The sequence below is a fragment of the Folsomia candida genome, unplaced genomic scaffold, assembly GCF_002217175.1.
Source record: "Folsomia candida strain VU population unplaced genomic scaffold, ASM221717v1 Fcan01_Sc016, whole genome shotgun sequence".
NCBI classification, from domain to species: Eukaryota; Metazoa; Arthropoda; class Collembola; order Entomobryomorpha; family Isotomidae; genus Folsomia; species Folsomia candida.
Genome location: NW_019091208.1, coordinates 3900983 through 3927924, shown reverse-complemented (window position 1 = coordinate 3927924; position 26942 = coordinate 3900983). Strand labels below are relative to the sequence as shown.

Below are 26942 nucleotides of genomic sequence, written 5' to 3'. Positions count from 1 at the left end.
GCCTACGCAATTCAGGAATGAGTACGTACTTGAGATACGTACTTATTTCGTATGTACATATGCATACGTAAATAGGGGGCTATTAGATATGTACTTAGGGTTTGTTAAGTTGATATGTTATTCATATCAGGTCCAGTGTGGCGGGTGAAAGTAACAAAGTGCAAGAAATAATGAGGAGAAAGTGGTTTTTTGCGGGTATTTTTGACCGCAAGAAATGCAAGGCGGGAGAAACTACGCCCCGCCGCTATCCTTCATACGGCACGTGGCTAGATGGCGCACATTTCTTGCACTTTCTCCCAGTTTCTTGCACCTCGAAGTTACTGGGTTTTTATAAGTTTCTTTAACCTCGCATTTTTTGAGTTTCTTGCATTCCACTGCAAGAAATATAGCAAACCGGCAAGAAACGAAACACTGCTCATATCCAAACAAACCTTAATAAAATCAATAATTATATCCTAAAAAAACGTTCAACTTATTTTTTACTTAGGAAACAAATTTCTTTTTGAACATTATCAAGCCTTAAACACAGCGAGCGAGTGTGTGCACCCAGTCCTCGTTCATTTAGTGAATGTCAGCACGTTTGAATGGCTTATCGTCGTAGTAAAAAAGTACGCTATTACTCGTGTGCTTGGTAACATAACGCATTTAATGGGAAATGGTAATGCATACTGGCTAACTGCACCACCACATCATAGCCCACACACTCAAAAAGCAGGGCTAATAGAGCACGTCAACCAAACTAAATAGAGTTGACTGCCGACTAAGCTTTCTCTTCCGCTTTCACCCCCAGGAAAAGGCAGGCAGGTTGTTATAGTTAGTGGTGGTGGGTGCTCCGTCCATTGTTGGTTTGCCTGGCTGGCTGGCAGGTGCGTTTTTGCGTGACAATTTGAAAAGTCTCCCATTTGTCGTGCTCTCATTCTCATGGCAAAATAGGTTTTAATGTCAGTCCCGCTCCAACTTCGCATCCTCGTCGTCGTCCTCTCCCCACTTCCTTTAACGATGGGAGGCGACATCGAAAAGGCGACATTCCACATACCATTTATTTCCTTCTCGGCGTGTGCATACTTTTTTTACACGGGGAGGAATGAAACGACAGGGAAAATCTTTTACTTTCACTCGTCTCGTGTGTTATGTAAGCATGTAAATAGTCCAGCGAAAGGATTTCCTTATGTATAGGCGGGCAAAATGCATCGATTTTCTCCCATTTCTCGCTTTCTCTCTCCACACAATAGGAATTTATATCGTAAACAAGTCCTACGCTGATTGTGGGCGAGGGTAAGTGCAGCAAATTTTGGTGGTGGTGGTGCAAACTAGGACAAACTGAGACTCTCTCAAGGACGGTGATAAATGAGTAATTTTCTTCCGTGGTGAATCGAGTTGACGAGATATTTTCATTTCGTAGGCTAAAGTGGTTTTGTTGTTGGGATTTTGCATCCAAATCGGCTGTGCAGGGAAGGAAGGCAAGCTGCATGCATGAGTTGTATGTATGAAGTTTTAAAGGTTTACAGTAATGGATGGATGTTAATGTCAGTTATTTGCAATTTGCCCGGCATTTATTTGTTTCTTGGTGTGGGTAGTGGTGCAAGTATAATTTACAAGGAAATGTCGTACCCTAGACTAATAAATTGTCCTGTCAAGCAGAGGAAAAGGTCGTTCGCCCAAATATATGGCTCCATTGACACAATTATGTTTGTACTCTGTAGGACTCATTGGAATGACTGAGGCGATAAGGAAAAACAGCTGATGGAAAAATGAACAGGAAATTTTATGAAATTTATGAAGATATTTTTGTGGTACTTATTCCGGACACAAATTACTGTCGGGTAGAGGAGAATCGGGTCACGGGTTAACCCGAACCCGCCCGTATTCAGTTCGGGTTCAGAAATTAGCGGGGTCAGGCGGGCCTGCGTTTTAAAATGCTTGACCTGACCTATAAAAGGTCGGGTTACGGGTCACTCTAGTAAAACCTGGATCCTCCCGTAACCCGATTCGGGTGTATAAATTAGTCGGCTCGGGCTTTAAAATATTTAACCCGGCTCATCTCCACTTTCGACCTTCAATACACGTACATACATTCCCGAATTTATTGTTAGCAACGCACCAACCAGAAAAAAAAACGTGAACCTTCGTCATCACCACTTTACACCTCCTCCCAGCCCAGCTGTCAATTTAAAATAATGTGAAAAGTTTAGCGAACAGCAACATCTTTACCTTGCCCGTATTTCCCAGAACAGCAGCAAGCGTGTTATGTTGATGGTTCGGGTGAAAGTTGTTTTTTAAGTGGGATTCTCTTTGTGCGTTGCTATTTCTGGTGGATGCTGTTACAACGTGGCCACCCACGAGCTCTATTTTTAGCCTTAGCCAAGGAGAAAGTGGCCATGCAGCCACGGGTTGTAAAATTGCTGTATCAGGAGCAGCGGAGAAAGCAGCCATTTAAACCAGCTGAGGACCAGACAGACAGCCCGACCCTCAACTGTTTCTCTTAAAGCTTTAGATATTTATGTAGCTTTCTTGTTCAAATAAAACGATATTTTTATTAATGCAGACATTCATTTTCAAAACGGATTATACGGTAATAGTCGGTTTTACTTTTTCCAAACGAAAACGAACCATAATTTAATCATTAATAAATACGTGGATAAAGAAGTTCCATTGAAATGAAATTAGTACAATAATGGATTGCCAACCAAACCACAAGTCTTTCAATTACTGTAAAGTTTCCCGATTCAACTTTCTATTTGTGCAAAACTTTTATAGAATATGATATGACAACCGCGTACGGAAGGTTTTACCTCGAGAAGGTTTATTGGGAAGGAAGTGCCCATAATATGTAATAATAATAGCCCTCGTGTAGCAGATTGATTGATTGATTGGGTTTATTAATAATTGTTGTATGTAACCCGCACCATACGGTTGCATCTTTATAATCCCGTGTCTGCTGATATGTATTCTTATGAGGGAGGTCTCCCAGTGGATGCTGACAGATTTTAAGCAAACTAGAGTCAAACGAGTACACATTTAATTGGATGAAATTCGCGAAAAGCACAATCTCCCAATGAGCAGATTTTACAAATGTGCAAAATATCTGCAGATATTTGCATCCGAACAGGAGAAAACGCTCCTAAAGTTGACAAAGTTTACAGTTTTCAAATTTGCTCCGTGTTTTCTCTTTTTCGGATTCAAATATCTGTGCAAAACCTAACCATTGGTAGATCGTGTCATTTGCAAATTTCATATTAATTAAATTTATAATCGATTGACACTAGTCTCTCAAAATCTGTCAGCGTCCGATGAGAGACCTCCCTTGTTAGTCTGCCTACGTACTCTGAATATTCATCTATTTTTGCACCTCATGCCCGTCCGAGTAGGAGGCAATTTCGTGATTGACATTGTAATTAATAATGGCAGCATTATCCTCTTAGTGGTGACCTCGTGGTCAATCCAGGACTCGCCACGCTGTACGAATTCCATTACTGTCTCTTTCCTTAATGATTTAAAAGTCCAAACGTGTCCACTCTGGAGTGGTGACTGCTGGGACACCCCGACCAAGGCCGAGGTGGAGATATTCATAAAGCAAAGGGGGCCATCCCATGGTGATTTTGACGATTTGTCCAAGACCCGGGCAACATAAAGTGAAAGTTCGGTGGTGATCGGGGTGAGAGAAAGTGCAGTGTTCTGCGCCGGGTCCAGACATTATACTACATACTACGACCACCACCACCGCTAATACCACGCTCTTTGTGTATATTTGTAAAGAGTGGCGAGTTCCAGGTTAGCAGCAGCAACGAGTCGTCACATTCAGTTTACTTTGCCCAAGGTTTGCTTTGGTTTACTGCTGCATCCACTCTCCGAACTACCCGTAATGCTAACAAAACCACGACACTCTTAGGATTAGAAAACTGGTAGTAAATCATTACTGATCGGAGTACATATAAATATGACTCTACCGACCCTGGTAATAAGGGGCATTACCGTTTAGTAATTAAAAATTTACCACTCAGAAACAAACTATTACCAATCCGGTAGGAAGGTATTACCAAATCAATACCGGTACCAAGTATATATCTAGATTTTTAACAGTGTAGCGACCCCCAACCCAGAAAAAAAGGGTCTACTTTCACTTATCAACTATCCCCCATCATTTAAACACAAAAGAGAATATGATTTGATTATAGGTCCGATTAAACCTTTTATTACGAACAACCCCATTTATCTCAAATTGAGCAATTTCTCCAAATTTAATAATAAATAGGTTCCACTTTAAATAAAAGAGTTGAATGAGGCAGGATGAATTGCGGCTCAATTGTTTTTCATCAAGTTATTATTTTAATTTGATAATATCGTTTTGTCCGAGAAGGGAAAGTTTCTCGTGGTTCGTAAGAAAAAAATAGGCAGGAGAAACGACCCACCGACCGGATTGATCGATTGTGCAATGTTTCACGACTCTCTGGCAGCTAAACTAAATCAACTAAACGAAGCCAGGTATGTAGGTAGGTAGACAGTGGCCGTGGGGACATCTGGGGACATTAACATGGTAGGATAGAGGAGGGAGGGGTTTATATAAGATGGGGAGATGATGGGGACTTCGAATAACCGTTGGGACATTGAACCCCCTGTGTCCCCATGATTCCGCGGCCACTGTAGGTACGTAGGTAGGTCTCACATGCACGGCGTGCCATGCCTGCCTTGGAATACTGCATGCTTATTTTGCCCCTGCTTTCACTCCTGTTGGTTAGTAAACTCAACCTACTTTCACCTTCTTCGTCTTCCTCCCCTCACTCACTCGCTCGTTCGTTAATAGTTGTTACAAACACGTACAAACGAACGAACGTCCGTACCTGGCTGGATGGGTATGTATGCATCGGGCGCTATCAAATTACGTGTATTCGTATGTATGCCATGACCAAATTTCATTCACTTTTCTCTCCACACAGTGATGTTCTAATTATATGGAGTGAAATGCACCCGGCCGTGCTGTTCCACTCTACTTGGATGCACTAGATTAAGGAAATTTAATCCTTGTGTAATTTCATCGGGGTGAATTTATTTCGGCTCCACTCTAGTCTGCAGGAGCCTCCGCTTTCTCTTTATGGAATGGATGTCGATGGCTAAATATTAATTAATTATTTAAAACGTGAAGTGATCCGGGGATCGGATTTAATTTCGGGGGCTTCATTATTATTGTTATTATTATTATTAAAGGTATGGAGAGTATTCTTGAGCTATGGATGGACGAATTTGCTCTAATCATGCATACATAGCGGGCTTAACGAGTACTATCATTATTTAGGGGTGAAAGACCCTTTATGGGAATGTGTTATCTGTCCGTCTGTCTGTGTCCAATATAACTTTAGAACGGGTTCGAATATTTACATGCGGTTTTAGCCAACGTGTCTCTATTTTTTGTGGGAAGAGTAAAGTTCGATGATGGACTTTGTAGGTCATAAGGTCACAGCGCCACGATAATGAAGGCAACAGTCAAAAATGTCAATTTTTGCGGATTTAGACGTAGTTTGAGGCAGGAAATCGACATAACTTTGATATACTCTGACCCGTGACAGTGTAGACGAGGTCAAAGCTCGAAAATGTCGAAATTTACGTTTCAAGTGATTAAGGACGATGTAAGGCATTCGTATCTCATATGCTTTCACCCCTTTGCTACATTTCGGTTGTAAAGTTTTATTGAAAACAGCTTTGGTCTCGGGCAAAATGAGAATAAGTATTTAGCTGAAAGTTCTTTCACTTCAAAGACCCAAACTTTCCCTGACTCTTGAACTTTCTATAATATTTATTTTCTTTAATGGCCTTCCTCCTAAATCGTAATTATTTTTAGGCCTTTAGCCTTCATTCAGGTGAAAGCCTTTGCATAAATGTTTTCCTATTATTATTATTCCGATAGAGTTTAAGAGAGCAAAAAGTGAGTGAGTGAGTGGCGATGATGATGGCGGCAGGACTGCTAAGCTGATGAGCTTACGGACTTGGTATAAATCGGAAATCCAGATTTGACGTGGAAGAGACGCGAGAGGAGAAAAGCAGATTGGAAAAAATATAGAGTGGAGGAAACCTGCACCTCGGGGCAATTAAGGATAAGTTTCCTCCTTCCGTAGCACATACTTCGTTCCGACGACTTTGTTCGCATTGAAGGTGAAGATTATCCGGCTGTGAAATGTGGAGAGAAAGAGAGAAGCTTCATTCTCAGTGTTTCGGGTGAAAGTAAGCACTTGCAAGAAATATGTAACGGGGAGAAAGTGGTTTCTTGCGGGTATTATTTTGACCTGCAAGAAATGCAAGCCGCAAGAAACGAGGCTGTTATACTTCGTGGCTACATGGCGCACATCTCTTCCAGTTTCTTGCACCTCCCATTTCTTGCGCTTCTTGACTTTCAGTGCAGAGAAACCTCACAAGTAAATTCACAAGTAACGAAACATTGGGTTAAAGTAACCACTTGAATGAAATATCGACAAGATAATGATTTCTTCCAGCTATTTTAACCTGCAAGAAATGCGAGGGGCAAGAAACTAATTCCTGCCGCTATATTTCCTATGGCTAAATAGCGCCTATTTCTTACACTTTCTACCACTTTCTTGCACCTCGCATTTCTTGCATTTCTTGCTTTTCAGTGCAAGAAATGTAGCAAACCCGCCAGAAGCGAAACATTGTTCAAGTTGTATAAATATAGGAATAACTTTCATGATTGTCAGTCATGTATGAAATTGCATACGAGTTTTGAAGGTTGGCCTAATGGAGAAAGTAATAATTACTCCTGACTGTTTTCAAGTGCAGAAATGTAACCTTTTGTAACTTTGTTTGTTTGCAGGTCACTAGCGAAAGCCGCTAGGAGATGAACAATCGGTATGTGTCTTCGAAATCGGTACTTCATCGGCCTTGTCCAGCTGCTGGTTCTTACCTCTTCTCACGTGCTGGATGCCTCCAAGAGATTCGACGATGACGACGACTCAAGTCTTCTTGTAGAAACTACAGCAGGTGGGCAACCAAACCTTTCACTTTCTTTCCACGACATTACTCATCCCGTCGCCACCTTGGCTATGCAAATCCCAACCAACGAGCTCCTCCCCAAGGACGAATTATGTAGCCTGGGTGAATTGGAGAAAGTGTCAAATCTGAGGAGCAGTCATAGCCAAATTCCTCGAGTATCCAGTTTGAAAACATTTATCGAGGTTAACTACGTAGATTTGTTGAGAAATAGGTGAAAAGTGGGGAAGAAATTAATCTGGTAATGCGAGTGGATGTACGTGCGATGATGCAACTCGGTGTCTACGTAGGTTTGGAACAGGGGCCGCGGATGCTGTGTGGGGACATCTGGGGACGTTGACATTGTAGGATTAGGGGAGGGAGGAGTCTGTATAAGATGGGGAGATGATGCGGACATCGAATAACCGTGGGGACATTGTCCGCACGCTTTCGCGGCCACTGCTCAGAGTGATTTGTTTGAGTGTTTCTTGTCTTTTTTTATATAAATGTCCTTCCACGGTGGGCATTCCTTTGTCATGACGGCCCTAAGTCCCTCGAGGTCACTTAAGGAACAGTTGCACATTTTTTGCAAGGATACATACATACCTCAATCTTTGCCAGGGTTTAGTTTGCATCGGTGTACTTTAATCACCAAATTTTGTTAGAGCTAGAGCTACATTTGTTCTTAACTTACATTTCCGTGTTTTTAAACGTTTGCAGGATGGGTGAGGGGATATGTGGACTACGCAACGACGCCGGAACGCGAAGAGTGCGACATGTGGTTCGGTAAGTGTAAATTTAGCCAAAATTTGTGTTACTAATTGCCCTTCACTGGAGAAAGCATATACGTGACGGGGAAACCGTTGCACGAAAATCAGAGGGCGGGTATGTATTTACCAAAAATTGGTTTTATTAAAAAAAACTTTACATACATTTGCGAATATTTGCGAATATATGTAGGAAAATTAGATATTTTCGAAAAATTTGAATGTTTTAATATAATTTCTGAAAGTTTTGTGGTCCACTTTCTTTTAGCAAAAAATATTAGTCTCACATATATACAAATTATTCAGGTATTTCTGAAAAAAATATTTAAAAGATTTACGTATTTTTCGTACGTACATATTGTGACAATATGTACAAAATATTTTTAAAAAATTGTGATCATCTCGAGTTAGGGAACACACCGACAAAGTTTCACAGTCGGTCGTCATCAAATGAAACACTCGAATCTAAATACATATCCGCCCTCTGCTAATATCACATAATCGAACATTAGTGCAACTGCAATATCCACTTTCCCAAAGGTATCCCGTACGCCGAACCTCCGGTGGACAATTGGCGATTTCGACATCCCCGACCAATCAAGGTAAAAGTTCGTGTAAATTTTGCATTCACCTATTTTTAACAAAACCCCTCTTGATAATGTGACCAGAAATGGACGGGTGTGAAGGAGGCTCGGGAACCACCAAACTCTTGTGTACAAATTATTGACACCGTCTTCCCCAACTTCACGGGAGCCCAAATGTGGAACCCGAACACTCAGCTCTCCGAGGACTGTCTCTATCTCAACGTCGTCGCTCCAAGGTGAGTCCCTCCACGTGACGGGTCCAACGCTTGCCACATCTTATCAATGTCAGCGGAAGATAAAACACTCTCAATAATTTTGTGATACGATTGTTACCGGCGGTGGTAACACGGAATTCTACCGCTTAGGTAATAATTTATCACCGAAGGTTAACCTATAGTCGAATTATTTGTGCGGGTCACCTCATTTGCATATTTTGACGCATTCGCGAGAGATTTAGAGTTTGCTCAACATGGAAAGCCTATATCGCCGAAAATGGGTATAATGAGATTTATGCAAATGAGGTGACAAAAAGCCTAAGTACAGCACAGTATGTACAGAGGGTAAATCCTGATCTGCCCCTTATGTCAACGCTCCGGAAATCAAAGTATTACAGACACGGGAGACAATTTTTTATCCTCGGAAGACTATTATAGTGTTACCATGGGGTAGTAATTGTTTCACAAAATTATTAAGAGTGCACGTCAGATATGGGTTAAAAAAGGGTGACCAGCATTATTGTCGCAACAAAAGAGCGATTCTTGAGGTTGGATGGTTGATGGTATTGGACAGATAAAAAAAAGTTGCAGAGTGAGCGAGGGACGATTTTATCTCAACCTACCAACAACCATCGAACCAAGGTCGGCCGGAGAACGTGGAGAGATCAGACTGCGTCGTTTGGCACATTTATTTCAATTTTTATCCCCATCAAGATCCCCCATAAAAAGAACATCAATCTCGCATTACATCTCGATTTGCTGCTCTTCTCCTCGTGGTCAAAAAAGCTACGGCTCTCGCTCTCCCCATCTGGAAAAAGTCTGGGACGTTTTATTTTCTATAGCTGGTTTTAGCAGGGTTTCATCTCTTGCTGGTTTTCTGCATTTCTTGCAGTGCAAAACAACAATAGCAAAAAATGCGAGGTGCAAGAAACTGGGAGAAAGTGCAAGAAATATGCGCCAACTAGCCACGCGCCGTATTAGCGGCAGGGCTTATTTCTTGCGAATTGCATTTCTCTCAGGTCAAAATACCCACAAAAAACCACTTTCTTCCCGTTATTTCTACCAAATTAGTTACTTTCACCGGAAACACTGTGTTTTACGAATCTTTAGTACACACACACAAAAATAAGCATTTTGTTTTCCTACCAGTGGAAAAGGGACGACTCCTATAGAATTTTCAATTTAATGCCGTCTGGCGTAATTAATTTCTCGTCGGGGCATGTTTTTTGATGTGCTGGTGGAAAAGATAATCCCTTCCTGTGAAGGATGCTGGATGGATGCTGACGTTGATGGGAGACTAGTTGTCCAAATTTTAATTTTGGCATCGATTGCCGTACCCATAAAGTAATGAAGTTTTGTATTGGACTGAGCAGGACATGAATCGTTGAGCCCTTAATATACCCACCAGCACCGGCTTTACTTGCTTTCACCTTGGTCAGGAGAGAGAAAGGAGAGAGGAGAGAGAGTCTGAAAGAGAAAGCAAATGGGACAATAAAAGAGTGAGCAAAGTGTGGAGAAGAGCCGAGTGAAACAAAACAAAGCAATTCTGCACGAGTCCCAAATGAATTTGGAGAGAAAAATGGTCGTGCATGGTTTCCTCAGCGTCCACGAGTCTGACATGCACACGAACCTCGTGCTATTCTATGGCCCATGAAGGCTGCCTGGCTGGCTGGTCTAAGCCCAATATTTATAGCCGGCACGAAAGGGGATTGCAGGTGGAGGATGTACAATCTACTTTATTGCTCCAAATTTCAAATTTCTTAATTTACTGAATTACGGGATTTCATCAGACTCGGCATCCTGCATGCCTCCTCTGCACGACCACCACTTTCACCACCTGGGCATTGAAAGCGGAAGAGGAGGATCGGGCAGGAGAGGGTGTGGTGGTGGTGATGATGATGATGTACTTTGTTTGTTGTAGGAATCGAGACAGGAGCAGGAAGCTGGCCGTGATGATTTGGGTCTACGGAGGGGGGTTTTACTCAGGAACATCCACGTAAGTCGGGAAAAATAAGTAGGAAAGCTATGTTTTTAAAATTTCCGAAACTTTCTCTATCGCTTTCTCTAAAAACTTTCTCTAAAATTTACGGAGACAATTTCTTCAAATTACTCTTGAGTGTCCTCAGAACATTTTTCGTAAGGTCTTAAGCAAAATAGAAATTTAAGGAAATTTTGAAAACGTAGGTTGACTAACTGCATATTGTCTCGTATTTGCATACACTGATAAGCATCTTGTAGAGGCAGATATACACTCTGATTGATTTACTAATAACATAACTTCTTACCGGATTGGTAGTATTTTGTTTCTGACTGGTAAATTTTTCATTAGCACAACATTACTAAACAGTAATGCCGTGGTTATTACCAGTGTACTCTGGTCAGTAATGATTCAATGTGTACCAGTTTTCTAATAGTGAACTTTTCTCCTTGTAGGCTGGACGTGTATGATCATCGGACTCTGGCGGTGACGGAGAACGTGATTGTGGGTGAGTTCTAGAGCGAATATTTGCATACATGGATATTTTATAAGGCGCAATTAAACCTGATGAAACTAAAGTGATCCCTTACACGATATTTCATTTCAGCTTCAATGCAGTACAGGGTGGCCTCTCTTGGCTTTCTCTACTTTGGTACTGCCGACGTAAGAGTGCCACGATTATTTTGTGCCTGCTTATGTACATGAATGCCATGCATGCCTCGCATTCCTGACGTGACTTTCACTTTCGCTTTCGCTCTGGTGTAGGTGCCTGGGAATGCCGGATTGTTTGATCAACTCATGGCACTTCAGTTCATTAAAGATAACATTGAGCGGTTTGGAGGGGATTCGAGCAACATAACGCTGTTTGGCGAGTCGGCCGGCGCAGCGTCAGTTTCTCTCCATTTGCTCTCTCCACTCTCCAGAAATTTGTACCACAGGGCCATCCTTCAGTCGGGCAGCCCCACGCCGGGTAAAATTATATGACTTTTTTTACAGGCGGAATTTCTAGAATTTTTGGATCATACGCAGAAAAAGTACGGTTTTAAAATTTCGTAACTTTTCCTGCGTCTTGAATCAGGTCAAAATTTCCTATATGAAAAATGCTCGGGAGTGATGTCAAGATTGGCATATTTTCGTACAGTCCGAAGTTTCAGAATTTTTGGATAATAGGCAGTTAGCAAAACGACGTTTCTAAAATATCTGTAACTTTCTCTTCGTCTTGAATTGGGTCAAAATTTAGGGACACCATATGAAAAATGTTTAGGAGTGATTTCAAGATCGGCTTTGAAAATTTTGACCAAACGCAAGAGAGGGAAAGTTCCGGAAATTTCAAGCGTACTTTTGCTAATTACTTTTTTACACTCCGCATTTTTAGAATTTTTGGATGCTATTCCCAGAAATGAAAATAACAAGCAAGCGTATCTCGTTTGTACCTTGTTAATAACCAATTGCTATTATTTTTTTCACGGCAGAGTGGGTCCTCATTCCTCGAGATGAATCTGTTCTCAGGGGACTCCGGCTGGCCGAGGCTGCCGGCTGTCCGCATGACAAAAACAGGTGACTTTCTCCAACCCACATTTTACTATGTACATAAACCAACAATCTGCATACGTATGCATACGGGCCAAAATATCTGGAGCATAAAATCAGTCAAGATTACTATTTGATGATGATTTTCTTGCTAACCTGCCATATCCACGCGGCCATTATTTGTTTGCATTTCTTGTAATAAATCAAACAAAAAATTACTGTCTTTAGACACACAAAAATTGCAAAAGTTTCCAAGAACAGGGAATGACAAAGGGGTCCACTATCAAACATGGCCATCAACCATTACTCACATTCACACAGTTGGTGCCTACGTAAAAATATGTACTTTTTTACCAGGAATAATAATCAGAGGGTGGATATGTATTTATTTTCAACTTTTTTTATTTGATGACGACCGACGGTCAAACTTTGTGAGTCGCGTAGAGCATAATATTTTCAAATTTGCACATTTGTTAATTTCTAGGTTTTCAGGCATATATTCATAAATATTTCCGATATTATTTGAAAAATGAGTAAATATTTTAGATATTTTTTCCAAAAATGCATATGTTTTGTAAATATTTCAACGATACGAGACAATTTTTTTTTCTCAAAAAAATTCGGCTACAAAAAAATATAGAGCATTACCTACATTAAAAACTACAATTTTACTAAAATTTGTATTTTCATGATTTTTTGCTATATAGGTATTTCGTAAATATTTTAGCAATTTTTCCTAACTGCATATCCGCCCTCTGATAATAATCCTACATTCACCCTAGTTCATAACAAACCCGCATTAGAAACTATAACCATTTTGATCATTCATTCTTTCATTCCGTGCCACAAATTGTTTGTTCAGACCAATCCACAATTTGTCCCGGTCGTCGTTGTCGATTTGTTCTTTTGTGATTATAGTCGTTTGCTACTTTCCTTCCTGGCAGAATTGCATATTGGCTCGTGTGTGTCGACGACAACGGTTTATTTGTTCCCCAGCAGGAACAGTCCCCTTTTCACAATTACTTCCTTTCAACAAACGCTGTGTGCAGATAAAGAATGTGACCTGATTTGCGTCTCTTGACGTGACCAATATTTTACCAATTATGCCCACATATCGTACAAAAAGTTGGAGCAAACGTAAATAAATTTGCTACATCTTCCACTTTGCAGTATTTATTATTGTTATTGGTTCGCAGGATTCGATTTTATCACTGTAATGATATACATTACCATATTTCTTGTGCTTGTCTGGTTCAGAGTAAAGTGTTGAGTAAAATGCTGGGTGAAAGTAAACCGTTCTATGTACGATAGGTTTGGATAGAAATTAGGGCATCCAAAACCGATTTTTTCGATACCGGCTAAATCGGTTTCCCATTTAACCAAAAACCTGTTTCAAGTATTACGCAAAAACTGGTTTCATCATACTGGAAAACCGGTTTTCGATTTTTTATGGTCAAAATTGCTTTGGGTCTTTTGAATATCATTTTTTGTTTTTCATGTAAGAATTAATTGTTCTGAAGTAAAATTTTCCAAGTTAAACTTTAACTTTACGAGACTATATTTACAAAATATTTAAAATTTGTGGAAAAACGGTATCAAAAACAGGTAATAACCTGCTTCAAAGACAACTGAAAGCCGGTTGTACGAAATTTTGCCAAAATCCTCCGTTTTTGAATGCCCTAATACAAATATACGTACATTCGTACATACCAAAAGGCACCCAGTTCGATGGAAAAACATTACAATAAAACATCCACGAAGCAGTTTAAGTTAGACAAGTTTGGTAGTTTGGCTGTGACTGGTGAAATAAGGTGGGCTGTGTCATGCAACGTATTAAAATTGTATGTTGGACATGGACAGGATTGATTGTAAAAGTTATTGGGCTTTATTTGCTCCCCAATTCCAAAACGAGTAATTGGATTTTGTATAAACGAATGTAATTTAAAATTTAGACAGACATAGAAATGACCCTCCACATTTCCAACCGACAACCCGAATCAGTCCTCAGAATCAATGGAGCAATTTCGCTTTTCAGCCTCAATTGTCCCTCTTTTGTTCTCAAAAGGTGCATATAAAAAAAGCTATAAATAGCTCACATAAAGTCGACCATGTATGTACATACACCTGTTATTACCTACGTATCTACATATTAATTCATGATGAGCATTGCATCGCTAATAATTTATGACCACGGCGAACTCTGGACATGCAAGGAGGAAAAGATACTATTTGTTATGGCTGAATTAATGGGCTTTCTTTTTGCTCCGAATTACAGATTGCACGACGCAATCGCCTGCCTACGAACTGTGAATGCGAGTGATGTAAGAAAATATTCGTATAAATGCTTCATTTAAAAGGGTAGTTTTTATAATAAAAAATGATCATCGTTCGTGCAGCTCGTGGTGAAGGAGTGGGGGACACAGGGGATCTGCGAGGTAAGTAGTTAATTAATTAATAGTCAATTAAAAATAAATTGCCAAAATGTTTAAATTGTGTCAAACAGCCCAATTTACAATAAATCGCAACAAATTGATCAATACTGAAATACTTTCTTTAGTTTCCATTCGTCCCAGTGCAGGATGGGGCGTTTTTAGACGAGGATCCCTCAGTGGCGTTGAGAAATGGTCACTTCAAGCAAATGGTGAGTGTAATTTATGTCGCGTATAATAAGTTAATGACTAATACGACCCAATTTAATAATCAAATTGAAGAAAAATTAACTAATTAATAAAAATTAACTAATTAATATTGATGAAAAAATAACTTGAGATTCATCCATGAATCTCAAGTTATTAGACCAGACCTAATGCGGTAGAGTACATATTTTCTAAGAGTGTATTTTTTCAGCATTTTATTAAAAACTTCCAAGTAGCACATTTCATTTCATTCCAATTCAATTTTCATTGGCATAAAGAACAAGGCACTAATTGAATGAAGAAAATTCAGTTACATGAAAAAAAAACATGTAATAAAGAAGCAATTTATATATGAGTTTTGGGTAGTTTTAATATTCCTGGTACATAAATTAGGCTGAACTGTGTGTCATGCAACGTATAAGATTAAAAAATATATTTATTTTATTGAATTTATTTTCCAAAACGAGTAATTGAAGTTTTTAGAAAGTAATTTTTGCGTATTTAATTTACTGATTTCCAATTCACAATTTAATTCATTCTACTCGTATTTGCAGCCTTTACTTTTAGGATCGAATACGGAGGAGGGGAACTATTTCATAATTTACTACCTGACCCAACTATTCCACCTCAAGGAGGGGGTGGTCGTAAACAGGGAGGAGTTTCTCCAGTCGACTCGCGAACTCAACCCTTACCTCAACAATATCGCGAGACAGGCCGTCATTTTCGAGTACACTGACTGGCTCAACCCCCACGACCCCATCAAGAATCGTGACCATCTTGACAAAATGGTCGGAGACAAGCACTTCACTTGTAATGTCAATGAGTTGGCCTTGAGGTACTCACTCGACAATGGAGAAAGCTTGCATGAAATTGAGTTGTTTAACAGAAAATAATCCAGTCCTGAAAATGGAGGTCTCCAGCGTATGCTCTCCGATTTTGGCCAAATTAGTGCCAATCGATTACAAATTTAACTATCTAATATTAAATTAGCAAATGACAAGATCTCCCAATGCTCAGGTTTTGCTGAGCTATTAAATTTGTGATCGATTGATACTGGTTTACTAAAAATCGGAGAGGATACCCTGGGAGACTTCGATTGTGAGTGTGATGCGGAAGAAAGTGCAAATTGTCTGCATTTCATGAATCTTTTTTATATTTTCTGCCAGATATGCTGAAGCTGGTAATTACGTATATTACTATTATTACACCCACCGGTCGACAACACATCAATGGCCTACATGGACAGGAGTTATGCATGCAGGTACGTAGGACAAATTGTACTTAAATACATGACTTCACCGTAAAGATGGATTTGAGTTGAAACAACCATCTAATAGTTTTGGTAGATATGAAAGGCTTAATCAATGCTAAACTTTACTAAATTGTATGTGCTCTAAAATTGCAGATGAGATAAATTTTGTCTTCGGTAAGTGCTTTTTCTTCATTTACTCAAGTTCTTATTTTCATTATGCAACTATAACTGAATAACTGACAATGGAAGTCTTCTAGGGTATTCTCTACAATTTTGAGATTTTAGTGTCAATCGATCAAAAATAAAATTTAATTTGTATGAAATTTGGAAAATGCACGATCTGCCAATGCGTTGTACATTTACACCCAAAGAGGAGAAAACGTCCCCTAAAGTTAACAAAATTTTAATCTTTCCAAATTTACTCCGTGTTTTCTCCTCTTCGGATGCAAATATCTCTGCCAAATCTGAGCATTTGCAGATCGTGCTTTTGTAAATTTCAATGTGATCGTTTGAAAGTAATTTGCTCAAAATCTCCATTTTAAAATTTATTACAAGTTAAAGATGTATATAATAAACCACAATATTTGTTTTTAGGGGAGCCGCTAGATCCCATCAGAAAATATACTCCGGAAGAAGTAGGTAAGGCTCAGTAATTTTTACTTCATTGTCGGATACAAGAAGCAGGTATATGACTGTTTTTCTCTATTACACACAAGTCCACATATTTACACACCATGCTTTCTCTCACTGTAAATCTTCATAAATTAGTGTGCGTACCTAATCTGCAGTTAATGCCTTTTTTCATGCAATATTATCTTCCAGGATACATCACTGGATTAAATATTATGCATAATTCTGCTTAGTTATTTCTAAAAGATGTATGAAAATTCTATAGCTTTACCAAATCCAACAAGGCTTAAATGGACCCAAATATGCATAACTTTATCGTCACGATTGACTCATTTATACACATTTACATATGAATAAACAACCTTATTCTTACTAAATTCGGAATTGTGTGCAAATTTCCAGAGCTCAGCCGTCTCATGATGCGATATTGGGCAAACTTCGCAAAAACTGGGTGAGTTGCTTACTGTTTTATTCAAGAATTTCCTATCCTGTGAATATATACGTGGAGAAAGTAGGCTCAAAACGAAAGTGGAAACGTGGGGGGAAAGCAAATTTGGATATTTTTGCTTTAAAAATTGCATATGTTCGCTATATCCAATTCTTTGCAAATTCTGGCATAAATTTGAGAACGGGTTTTGTATTATTCGGACTGGATTTTTCTGGTAATGGATAGCTTTCACTTTTTCATTTTATGCGTCTTCCCAGCTGGGACTAAATAATCTATGCGATACGATACGCAATTTGGGCGTGGAATGTGGGTCCAGTAATATTTTTACATCAACGGTTTTCTTTGTTTCTATTTTAGCAATCCAAGCCTTTCTAGTAATGGATCGTGGAACAAACTTTACTGGCCCGTTCATACGGCGTACGGACGCGAGTATTTGGAATTATCCGTAAATGCCAGCAAAGAAGTGAAAGTCGGGCGAGGTACGTGACTTCGTTAAACCTGATAATGAGTTGTTTGTGGATTTTTATACTATAAATGGAGGTCTCAAAAAATGTGTGTCAAATATTTTGACCAAATCACTGTCAATCGCTCACAAATTTAATTTGTATGAAATTTGCAAAAGACACGATCTCTTAATGGTCAAGTTTTGAACTGGAGAGGAAAAAAGTTGACAAATTTTACACTTTCCAAATTTATTGCGCACTTTCTCCGCTTCGGATACAAATATTTCTGCCAAACGTGAGTATTGGGAGATCCAAATTTCGTATTAACTAAGTTTGTAGTCGATTGACACTAGTTTTCTCAAAAATCGGAGAGCATACGCTTGGAGATCTCCATTTTAAGTGTGAAATCAGTTCATAGCCTAAATAAGCGAGGTCATGCGTAGATTAAACAATAATTCGAAAAGATGTACTTTGCTATACATGTTTTCACAAGTTTTTCCCGACAGGCCCGAGACTCAAACAGTGTGCCTTCTGGAAAAAATATTTGCCACAGCTAATTCAAGCCACCAGTACGTAAAAAGATACTTGACAATTATGTAATAATGCAAAAACCCATGTAAAAATGTCTTATTTTGTAGCAACACCTGCACCCCCTAAGAACTGTACGAGTGGTGTACTACCTCGAGATTCACGGGCTGCGTACGGGGACTTATTGATTGGACTAGGTATCGGTTTTTCTTTTATATATTTGCTATGAAATTGAATAATATTCCATTCAACGACCATTCCATACCTCCAAAAATCGGCAAAATAACAAGGAAAAAACTACTAAATAAATAATGTATGTAAAAAACGACTATTTTTAGCGCGGGACAATTACTGGTCCGATAACAATGCAGCAATTAGGCGTCCGTTTTTACAAGTCGATAAAAGACAAAGTCTTCGTTAAAAAACTCATTTTCTCATCAAATCTGTACCATTTTAAAGTTTATTTTTATTTTCGGTGGCGGTATGGTCTGGTCGTTTGGTCGCAATATTGTTCAACTTCATACTAAATATATACCCTTTATTCAAAGGTATCGTTTTAATCGTGGCATTAATTATCCTCATTGCAATGATGGGAGTCTACTTCCTTCATCATCGGGGTCGCCGGCAATAACTAGCCTAATATCTTAACACTTGAAAGAATGAATAGAGAGAGAAAGTTACTCGAGTATATCGTATTTTTCCAAAGTTCTACATTCCCAGAAGTAATTTTTTATTTTATTTAGTAGCTAGTAGTCGTTAACTAACACGCTCTTACTCATACTCTATTAACGTAGGTTGATTTTTCTCTCGGTTCAATCTTGTCAAAAGATGGAAAATTTTTATGATTGTATAATTTTATCCTTGGTTATCTTTGTATTAGTTATCTTTTCGTTGTTCCCTGGTGGGCGGGGGGGGGAACGGGGGAGAATTTGCAGCGAATTTATGGTGAAATGTCCGCCTGGTCGCAGAAAATTCGCTGCGATTCCAGATTTGCTACTAATTCGCGGCGGCACTTTAGCACCCATCAATTCCCAGTGGGGACAGTTTTTGTGCATTGTGGGCATTTCAGGACAGGGGTTTGAATTATTTGATGGGTGGAAATTGATGGCAGGGAACTGATAAGCAGTGAACTTGCTGGGTGGGAATCTATAGGTGGGAATTGATAGCGCGGAATTGACACCGCATCGATTCGCGACGAATTCGCCGCGACTCGACGGTCATTTCGCTCCAATTTCGCTCCCAATTCTCCCCGATTTTTACCCCCTGCCCACCAGGTCTTCCTCTCTATTTATACACTTTATTTCATGATTTATTAAATTGATAATTTGCTTTTTATTTTTATTTCCACATTTCTAGACCGTAGAAAAAAAAATTAACATTGATTCATGTGCTTGTAGCCTAAATTATATTAGAGAATGCTCGTTCGTAGTTGTTGTCGTAATCGTAATGCAGATTTTCCTGCTCCAGTAGAAAATTGCAGAACATTGGAAACATCCAAATCACTCTGTCCCACACAAAAGTGACCTTGCACCCTTCTTACCAAATTAATCCCACTCTCGAGTGCAAGGTCACTCCTTTTTATTTCCCTCATAATAAAAATTCTAAACCACACTAAACACACGCGTGACTCTGAAAAAAAAACTACTTTTTTTGAATTCGTTAGCTTTATTTACTTACTTATGTACATTTTCTTGTTGAATTTTCTTGAATTTTTCTATCTCTACCTCACCCTAGCAAGACCACATAACACTTGATGTATTCGCACGCAAACTAAAAAGACTAGTAGCATTATTCCAACCTAACCGTAATAATTTGGGTGTGGTTGGCTTTCTTTTTTCAGCTGTCATAGTCATCGTTGCCGTATCCAATTTAAAAATTTCGCATCCCCACTGACGAGATTCGGACCTTTAAGTACATACATAGTCCACCCCGACCTCCTCCTCGAAAGAAAAAAAAGTGTCATCAAACTCATCTTCTCAAGTCAAGTATTTACAAGGAAAAACTCAAACTATACTACTACCTACGTAAATATGTACTAACTAACAACCAAAGACGATCGCCTTCTACTCTCATCTGTTCATCAAACTTTTCAAACTTTTTAGACTAAAATACATAAATAAATGGTAACTTTTTAGGCAGGCAGAAAAAATGCTGTTGCATGGCGAGAGTGAAAGAAGAAAAGTCCTCCATATTAAGAAAAAAAACGAGAGAAAGTGGGAGAAAGTCTCTCCTCCTCTCGCATACATATACTGTTCAAATAAATAAATCACTGCCCATTGTCGATATTGATAATCGATCGATACATATAAAGATATTAGCTAAAAAAGAAGTGAAAAAGCTGATGCTAAATAATCCCCAACCAAGTCCCCACCTCGTCACACATTATAATCTCTCAAAAACACTCGCCATTTACATAAATAGTCGTCATTGCCATTAAAGTTTCCAGGAAGATACATACATACCAAAGTAAATAATAATACATAATTTTGTGTTATACATACATATGTAAGGTTGACAATTTTTGAGTAATCTACCTCTGCAAGAGAAAAATAATAACTTTCTATTATCATCACCACGATAATTACTTATCCAATCCACACACAATAACAGGCTCCACTTCGCAATCCTATGACGATGCATTGCATTCCAATTCATGTAATACAATAATAATCAAATTATAAGGCGTATGGATGTATGAATTTAGATAATAATAGGAGTAAGGTTATGTATCTATGTATGTAAAAAGGGTGTATTATTGATATGTACCTATTTAAGTACATATATACCCATACTGCTATTTACTACATATGTATGTAATAGGATAAGATAAAAGTTGCTATCCAGTACTGCAGGTCAGGCTTGAACTTAAAAAAATGATACCTTATCGTAATCTAAGTTAGTCGATGTTCAGTAAAATACATAAATATTTAGTCGTAAATAAGGGGCTAAGGAGAGGACAGGGCGTATGTATGTACGTAAATATGTACGTACTCGCGAATCATATCAGGAGCAGTATAAAAAACAATTTAAGTAAGAGTAATTTGTCAATTTCTTCAAATTTGCAGAAATTTACGGAAATATTTACGGTGATTACATCTTGTGTGTTCTATCCATATCATAACATATCAATCATACCTTATTTATTATTACTTATGTATGCAAAGTGAGGGTGATTGATTGGACTGGGTGCAAAGCAAAACGTACATATCAGAAATTGTGGTTTACAAAATTTCCAAAAGTTAGGTTACCGTCAAATTGGGTCAAATCATTTGTCAATTTGCAAAAAAAAAATCCGGCATGTAAACGCAATTGACGTTATGCATTAAATTTTTCTTTGCCAACGAGACGAATGACCAAATACAAAAAAACATGGCTACATATCAAGTGAATTTCTTTCATTTAAAAAAAATTATTTGAGCTTAGCATAAGTAAAAAGAAAGAAAGACAACTTTCTCCAAAAATAACTTAAACATATCAAATCAAAAACAAATTGATTCGTGTTTTTTAAAATTCTATCCAAAAATTTCCAATTCGCCACCCAAGAACAAAATGCATATTCTTAAATTGTATGTAAAATTATGTACCTTCGTTCGAAGCGCAATGCAATTTTCTCTTTCTTTCAAGTAATTGAAGATGCAATTGAAACAATACGACATATCATGACATCCTAAAACATATCTTAAATATTTATATGTAAATTAGCGTAAAAATGTGGTGAGATGATCTTAAATTTGCAGTTTGCTCTGTGTATGTATGCATGTAAATATCGATTGCTACGTAATTATCATTGTCCAATAAAAGTGTAAGACTAATTCTGACGAGGAAAACAAGCAATGAAATGGTGCTGCTAAAAGCTGTTCAAAATGGAAAAAGTTACCGGTTCAATTACACAAGTGACAATTGTAATTTAGGCAATTGTTCCAGTGAATGCAAAGTTTTTTGAGATTATTAAGGGATACATGGCACACAATCTTGTTGGTAAATACATAATTCTTGTTGGACAGAGTTCAAACTATTTTAATTGCGTTATTAATTAATTACTTAGCAGAGTCATATTTTATTACGGAATCAAAATAATTTGCAGAGAGAAAATTGCATGTTTAGTTTGGCACTGACAAAAAGATAATATAAAAAGAGAGGAATCATTTTTTGCGAACAATTCAAAATGCATATCAGCAACATTAATTACGTAATTATGTATGCATATCAGGAACTTTGTTAAATATTGGTCTGACAAAATTGAGCATATACAGATTTAGCTTCAGCTTAAGTAGGTATCTATTTACATATATTTCAAAAAAGTGTATTCATTCATACACGAACAAACTTCCATGCCTTTAGCTATCAAAATAAATACATAACTTTCTTTCCAAAAATTTGTAATTCAACTTGAAAAACTGTTCTGAAAAAATGACACACGTGTCTCTTCCAAATTTCGGTATGCTGTCCTTAATAGAAAATTCAAAGACTTTTTTGGTGCGGTAATTACAGTGGCCGCGGGGACATGTGAGGATGTTAACATTGTAGGATAGGGGAGGGAGGGGTTTAGCTAACATGGGGAGATGATGGGGACATTGTCCCTCTGTCCCCACGCTTCCGCGGCCACTGGCAGTAATTCAGTTTAGACACAATTATTTTAAAGAATATATAGGAAACACTGCCGCACACATGCATTTCCTGTCCCCAATATTGTTTCATATTTAAATAAACACACAATGGTCGCGCAGTGATTGACATGATACATAATTAAATATTTGGTGTAAGTACTCGTGTCATGTGACAATTAAGTATTGCTAATATTTAGATTTAAATTGTCGGTACCTATTTCGAGATAAGTGCTAAATATTTAAGTAAATAAGTGTAAATTTAGCCAACTTTACTTCTTCAAGTTTTCGCAGCATCGCCAAGAAGCTGCAGGATAAACTGCTCGATATGATAATACTTTTTAGCCGTAGTTACTCAACACGAGGGTGGCGTGAAGTGGATAAAAATACATAATGGGACAAATCGCAAACTAATTAATAACTCTGTCTGTAAAGGGTTAGATTTTATATCTAATACTTAACTTAACCAACCACACATGGTTATTTTGCGACGGTACATATGTGCCCCATACTTATGTAAATTTCTTCACCTTCCACACCCTCACATTACCGTTGTAATATCTAATAAAAAGGGGAGGGGGGAGAGGATAAAATTCAATAATTGTAAAAGAAATTTTCTGTAAAATGTAACACGTGTTCACTCATAGCCATACATACATATGATAACCTATACTCTACTCTACATATCATGACGCCGCCGCCAACTTCTTGGCTTATCTGAAGAAGATGAGGTATTATCGTATAAGTGAAAAACTGTGACGGAAAGAAAGACAGCTTTTTTTATCAAAAAATTTGCAAACCCATACATACAAACAAATTATTGATCAACTCTTACGTTGAAGCTATACTACTACCAAACTATGCAATAAGGCACATTTTTGACAAATTGAAGCATTTTTGTGTCACCAACTAAATACTAATACTTAACAAACACCAACCACCACTCTATCCGTATAAATATCCTGATAATCCTGAATGTAAAATAATATACGTTAATGATTACGTACGTAATGTAATGGAACGGAACAGAAAAAGCGGTCATGCATAAATATGTGTGTGTGTTACATGCATTTGTGTCTCTGAAAGTGGAATTGGGTGCTAATTCGTGCATACGTAAGTAGTAAATGTGCTATTGATCATCAGTTATGTTATCAATCAGTAAGGAAAGTCAGCCCCAAATACCAAATACCACTTATCTTCGATAAGTCGGCTCCCGAAAGGCAACTCAACCTGTAGGATCGTGTAAAAACTCGTGTAAAAAACCTAATATCTGCAAATCTGCTACTACATAAAAATACAATAATACCACTTTCCTATTCATAAATGATGATAAAGAAGACTTAACTTTGAGAAAATTAAGAGTACATTTTTGTATAAAAGCAAATATGCATTATTAACTAAATTCATTCTGATTTTTAATTCTGAATCAAAATTTAATAAAGTTGGATAAATAGACAGACAGACAGACACGACAAATTGCAATTCAAAATCCAAATACAATAACTAACTAACCAAAGGTTTAACCGTGGTATGTAGGCCGGCGGAGGATATTATATATACACGAATGTAGGTAAGACTTTTGTTATAAAAATGAGATCAGATTAGCAGCTAAATTAGCCACATTAAAATATCTAATACATAATAAGCCTTCAAAAAAATAATTAAAAATCGGGCTAAATCTAAGAACTTTTGTATTATGGCACCACGGAGGAGAAGCAGGTGCAAAATATTTATGATTAGGCATTCGGGTGGAACAAGCAGTTCTTTTGCAGTTATCATAATGGTTTTGGTGCTAAATATTTGCATATGCAAATTAGAAATGGAACGGCATGGATCACAAATATGCATTTGTTAGTCCAAAAATAATGACAAATTTATAAAATTTAGTCAAGTTTTAATTTCTCCCGGAAATTTTTGAAGAGTGAAAGTTTTATGTAATCCATGATAGAACTTTCCTTTAAGATTCCGAGATGAATATGCAATTGATTTGTTCCTGGCTGCTGAATATAAACCGTTCAAAAATTATAAGTGACTCAATTTTCTCATTTAACTTTTAAGCAGGGAGGTTGAGGTGATGGATGAGGGGCATAAATAAAATATGCAAAAAGAAGTCTAGTCGCTAATTTAGTTTGATGCTCTTCTAAAACTATTTCACCGACCGATGGGGGTGAGAATATTATTGTGTATTCCTTATTGTAAATATGTATATATGTCGCGTTCCACAAACTATGCGTTAATTTATTGTACATGCAGTACGTATAATTTAAAGAGGACAAGAAGCAGTATATAAACGCAAGTGTTCGACTTTGTGTAATTTATTGTATGTATAATAGTGTTACATTGTACATATTGTGTTGGGATTATAAACGGACGAGAAGAGGACATATTATGCTCCTCGTCCAATTTATGGTTTGTTATTCCTATACCAATAATAAAATAGCCGTATACTTATTGTCATAAGCGTTAGTGGAATAAAATTGTCAAGTATTTATTAATAAATTATTAAAGTTGAGGTAAGTTATAAATTACGGAAATTGATTTATGAAAAATTAACTGTCAAGAATATAACGCTTGCTAATAGAAAATTTCTAAAATTGCTTCCGAAATAAAATTTTGGAGAAAAAATTCTCTGATGAAGAAGAAATAATTTATTGGAGTTGAGGATTTATACATTTTTTTAAGATATTAGTTTGGGCTTTGTGAGTATACTAGGCAAAATCCTTTATTTTCAAGGTCGCACCCTTTGGGCAGAGGTAATACGTTACACATCTGAGGAACCCCTCCAGGAGGAATAGCTGTTTCTTCGTCGTCAAAGTGTACGTGCATCATGAAAGGCTGCGTTGTGGCTATAATATTAACATCCGAATTTTAAAATTCACACGGAAATATTAATAAAATTAACCAATAACCTACTTGAAACTGAGCCCTCAAACCACGTTCCACAATATCTTTTGTCACCATAAATCATGACAAAGTCTAGGTTACACATGTCGCCACTCGTTGCACCAACTCCAACGGCTGCTGAAGTAGGGTCGCCACTGATACTAAAATCTTGGTCACCTCCACAGGTTCTCCACTAAACATTAGATTCAATTCCTCAATATAATTATTATGATTGCATGATGGTAGTAGATGGCACTCTACATGAAGATTACCGTAATTGTTTTCATTGATGGGTTGGTCCTCACGCAGATGGAGTAATCCTGATTATTCAGTTGATGACCCAAGTCAAAATTAAAAGATTTCACCATCATTCGCTGTTCAGTAAAATACTGAAGACATCCAGGAGGCGCTGCAATGAACGTAATAATGTAATCTAAGATGTACCAAATGAACCTGAAGTTTATGCATTACCCAGGTCAGGAGAGTTACACTTGATTTGGGTCACCAATATGTCCCAGGTTTGACCCCCATCAGCCATCATGAATATATCCAAGTTTATTTTATCGCTATCTCCATAATTCAAGTACACTACAAAATAGCATGATGGTAAATATTTGGGTACATAATTGTACGGAAAATATGTCTCACATACTACGTTGCTTGTCCAAGTTTCCACAAAGAGGTCCCAACTTGGCATTTGTTTGTCCAGAAATTGTCAAAGTGTCCGCGTCACAGTCTCCCGTAAATTGAATATCAGTCCCTTCCGCAATCATAAATCTGGTAAAATCCAATCGTATTTGGCAAATTTCTTCTTTTTTTTTGGAAGTTGCAGGTTTTTGAAGTACATAGCGACACAATTCATGGAACTCAGCTCCCGGTACCAGCCTGACTAAGTTTGTTGTAACCACAACTGGATCTGCCGTGCACTCCCTTTTAACTAAATGGATTTATGAAAGTTATTAAAGTTTACCCATCTCTCAGTAAAAATGTCACCTACTTTGACAGCAAGTTCCAAACCCTCCTCCGCATGTTCCCAACTCTACACCCTTCATTGATGTGCAAACAGACCTGCGATTTTAGAAAAATAATAAAATTTCTTGGTTTTCATGATGGTTGATATTTTCTCACTTTTTCACACAAGTTCCAGTCATTCCAGTAACTGTACACTGTGATTGGGCGACATTCACAAGGGCAAGAAATGGCAAGACTAAATATTACAAGGAACTGTTATCAATATTCTTTTATAAATCGCCCCTCTTACGAATTAGTATTCTTACGTTTTCCATCTCGAGTACTATTCCCAGAAATTTCTTCCTCAGGTATTACATTTTCTGTAAAAAGTAGTGTTCGTTTCCCCAAAGTTTGGTGAACTAACAGAACAAGCACAACTTTCAAAATATCCGATCTATTTATGAAAGTCCCCATTGCTAGAGTACCACCGCCCCCTTCAACCAAATAAGAAAACAATGCCT

The 26942-nt window shown here is 37.9% G+C and overlaps 2 protein-coding genes across 5 annotated transcripts in view; one reads left to right on the top strand and one right to left on the bottom strand.

Annotated features, from left to right (window-relative positions):
- The window catches only part of LOC110856555 (acetylcholinesterase), a 49127-nt gene extending 24452 nt beyond the window's left edge, over positions 1-24675 (top strand). For 2 of the 4 annotated variants that reach the window (XM_035857113.1, XM_035857112.1), the window contains exons 3-23: positions 6818-6984; positions 7693-7758; positions 8280-8341; positions 8408-8559; positions 10460-10534; positions 10972-11024; positions 11124-11179; positions 11282-11486; positions 11989-12073; positions 14322-14367; positions 14443-14481; positions 14604-14687; positions 15237-15517; positions 15849-15943; positions 16088-16108; positions 16529-16573; positions 16967-17015; positions 17370-17491; positions 17962-18024; positions 18094-18180; positions 18532-19329. In XM_035857113.1, the coding sequence (XP_035713006.1) occupies positions 6855-6984; positions 7693-7758; positions 8280-8341; positions 8408-8559; positions 10460-10534; positions 10972-11024; positions 11124-11179; positions 11282-11486; positions 11989-12073; positions 14322-14367; positions 14443-14481; positions 14604-14687; positions 15237-15517; positions 15849-15943; positions 16088-16108; positions 16529-16573; positions 16967-17015; positions 17370-17491; positions 17962-18024; positions 18094-18180; positions 18532-18614 (1899 nt within the window). In that variant the 5' untranslated portion in view covers positions 6818-6854 and the 3' untranslated portion in view covers positions 18615-19329. Of the gene's footprint in view, positions 1-6817; positions 6985-7692; positions 7759-8279; positions 8342-8407; positions 8560-10459; positions 10535-10971; positions 11025-11123; positions 11180-11281; positions 11487-11988; positions 12074-14321; positions 14368-14442; positions 14482-14603; positions 14688-15236; positions 15518-15848; positions 15944-16087; positions 16109-16528; positions 16574-16966; positions 17016-17369; positions 17492-17961; positions 18025-18093; positions 18181-18531; positions 19330-19823 lie in introns of those variants that run through there. The other 2 variants (XR_004836332.1, XM_035857114.1) reach the window with 2 other exon arrangements.
- A 537-nt stretch (positions 24676-25212) lies between these two features.
- On the bottom strand, positions 25213-26942 carry LOC110856603. The gene is made up of 8 exons (XM_022105091.2): positions 26748-26942; positions 26599-26677; positions 26468-26538; positions 26123-26407; positions 25942-26058; positions 25743-25879; positions 25501-25663; positions 25213-25433 (listed from the first exon to the last, which is right to left on the bottom strand). The coding sequence occupies exons 1-8, from the start codon at positions 26893-26895 to the stop codon at positions 25273-25275; spliced, it is 1161 nt and encodes a 386-aa protein (XP_021960783.1). The 5' UTR covers positions 26896-26942; the 3' UTR covers positions 25213-25272.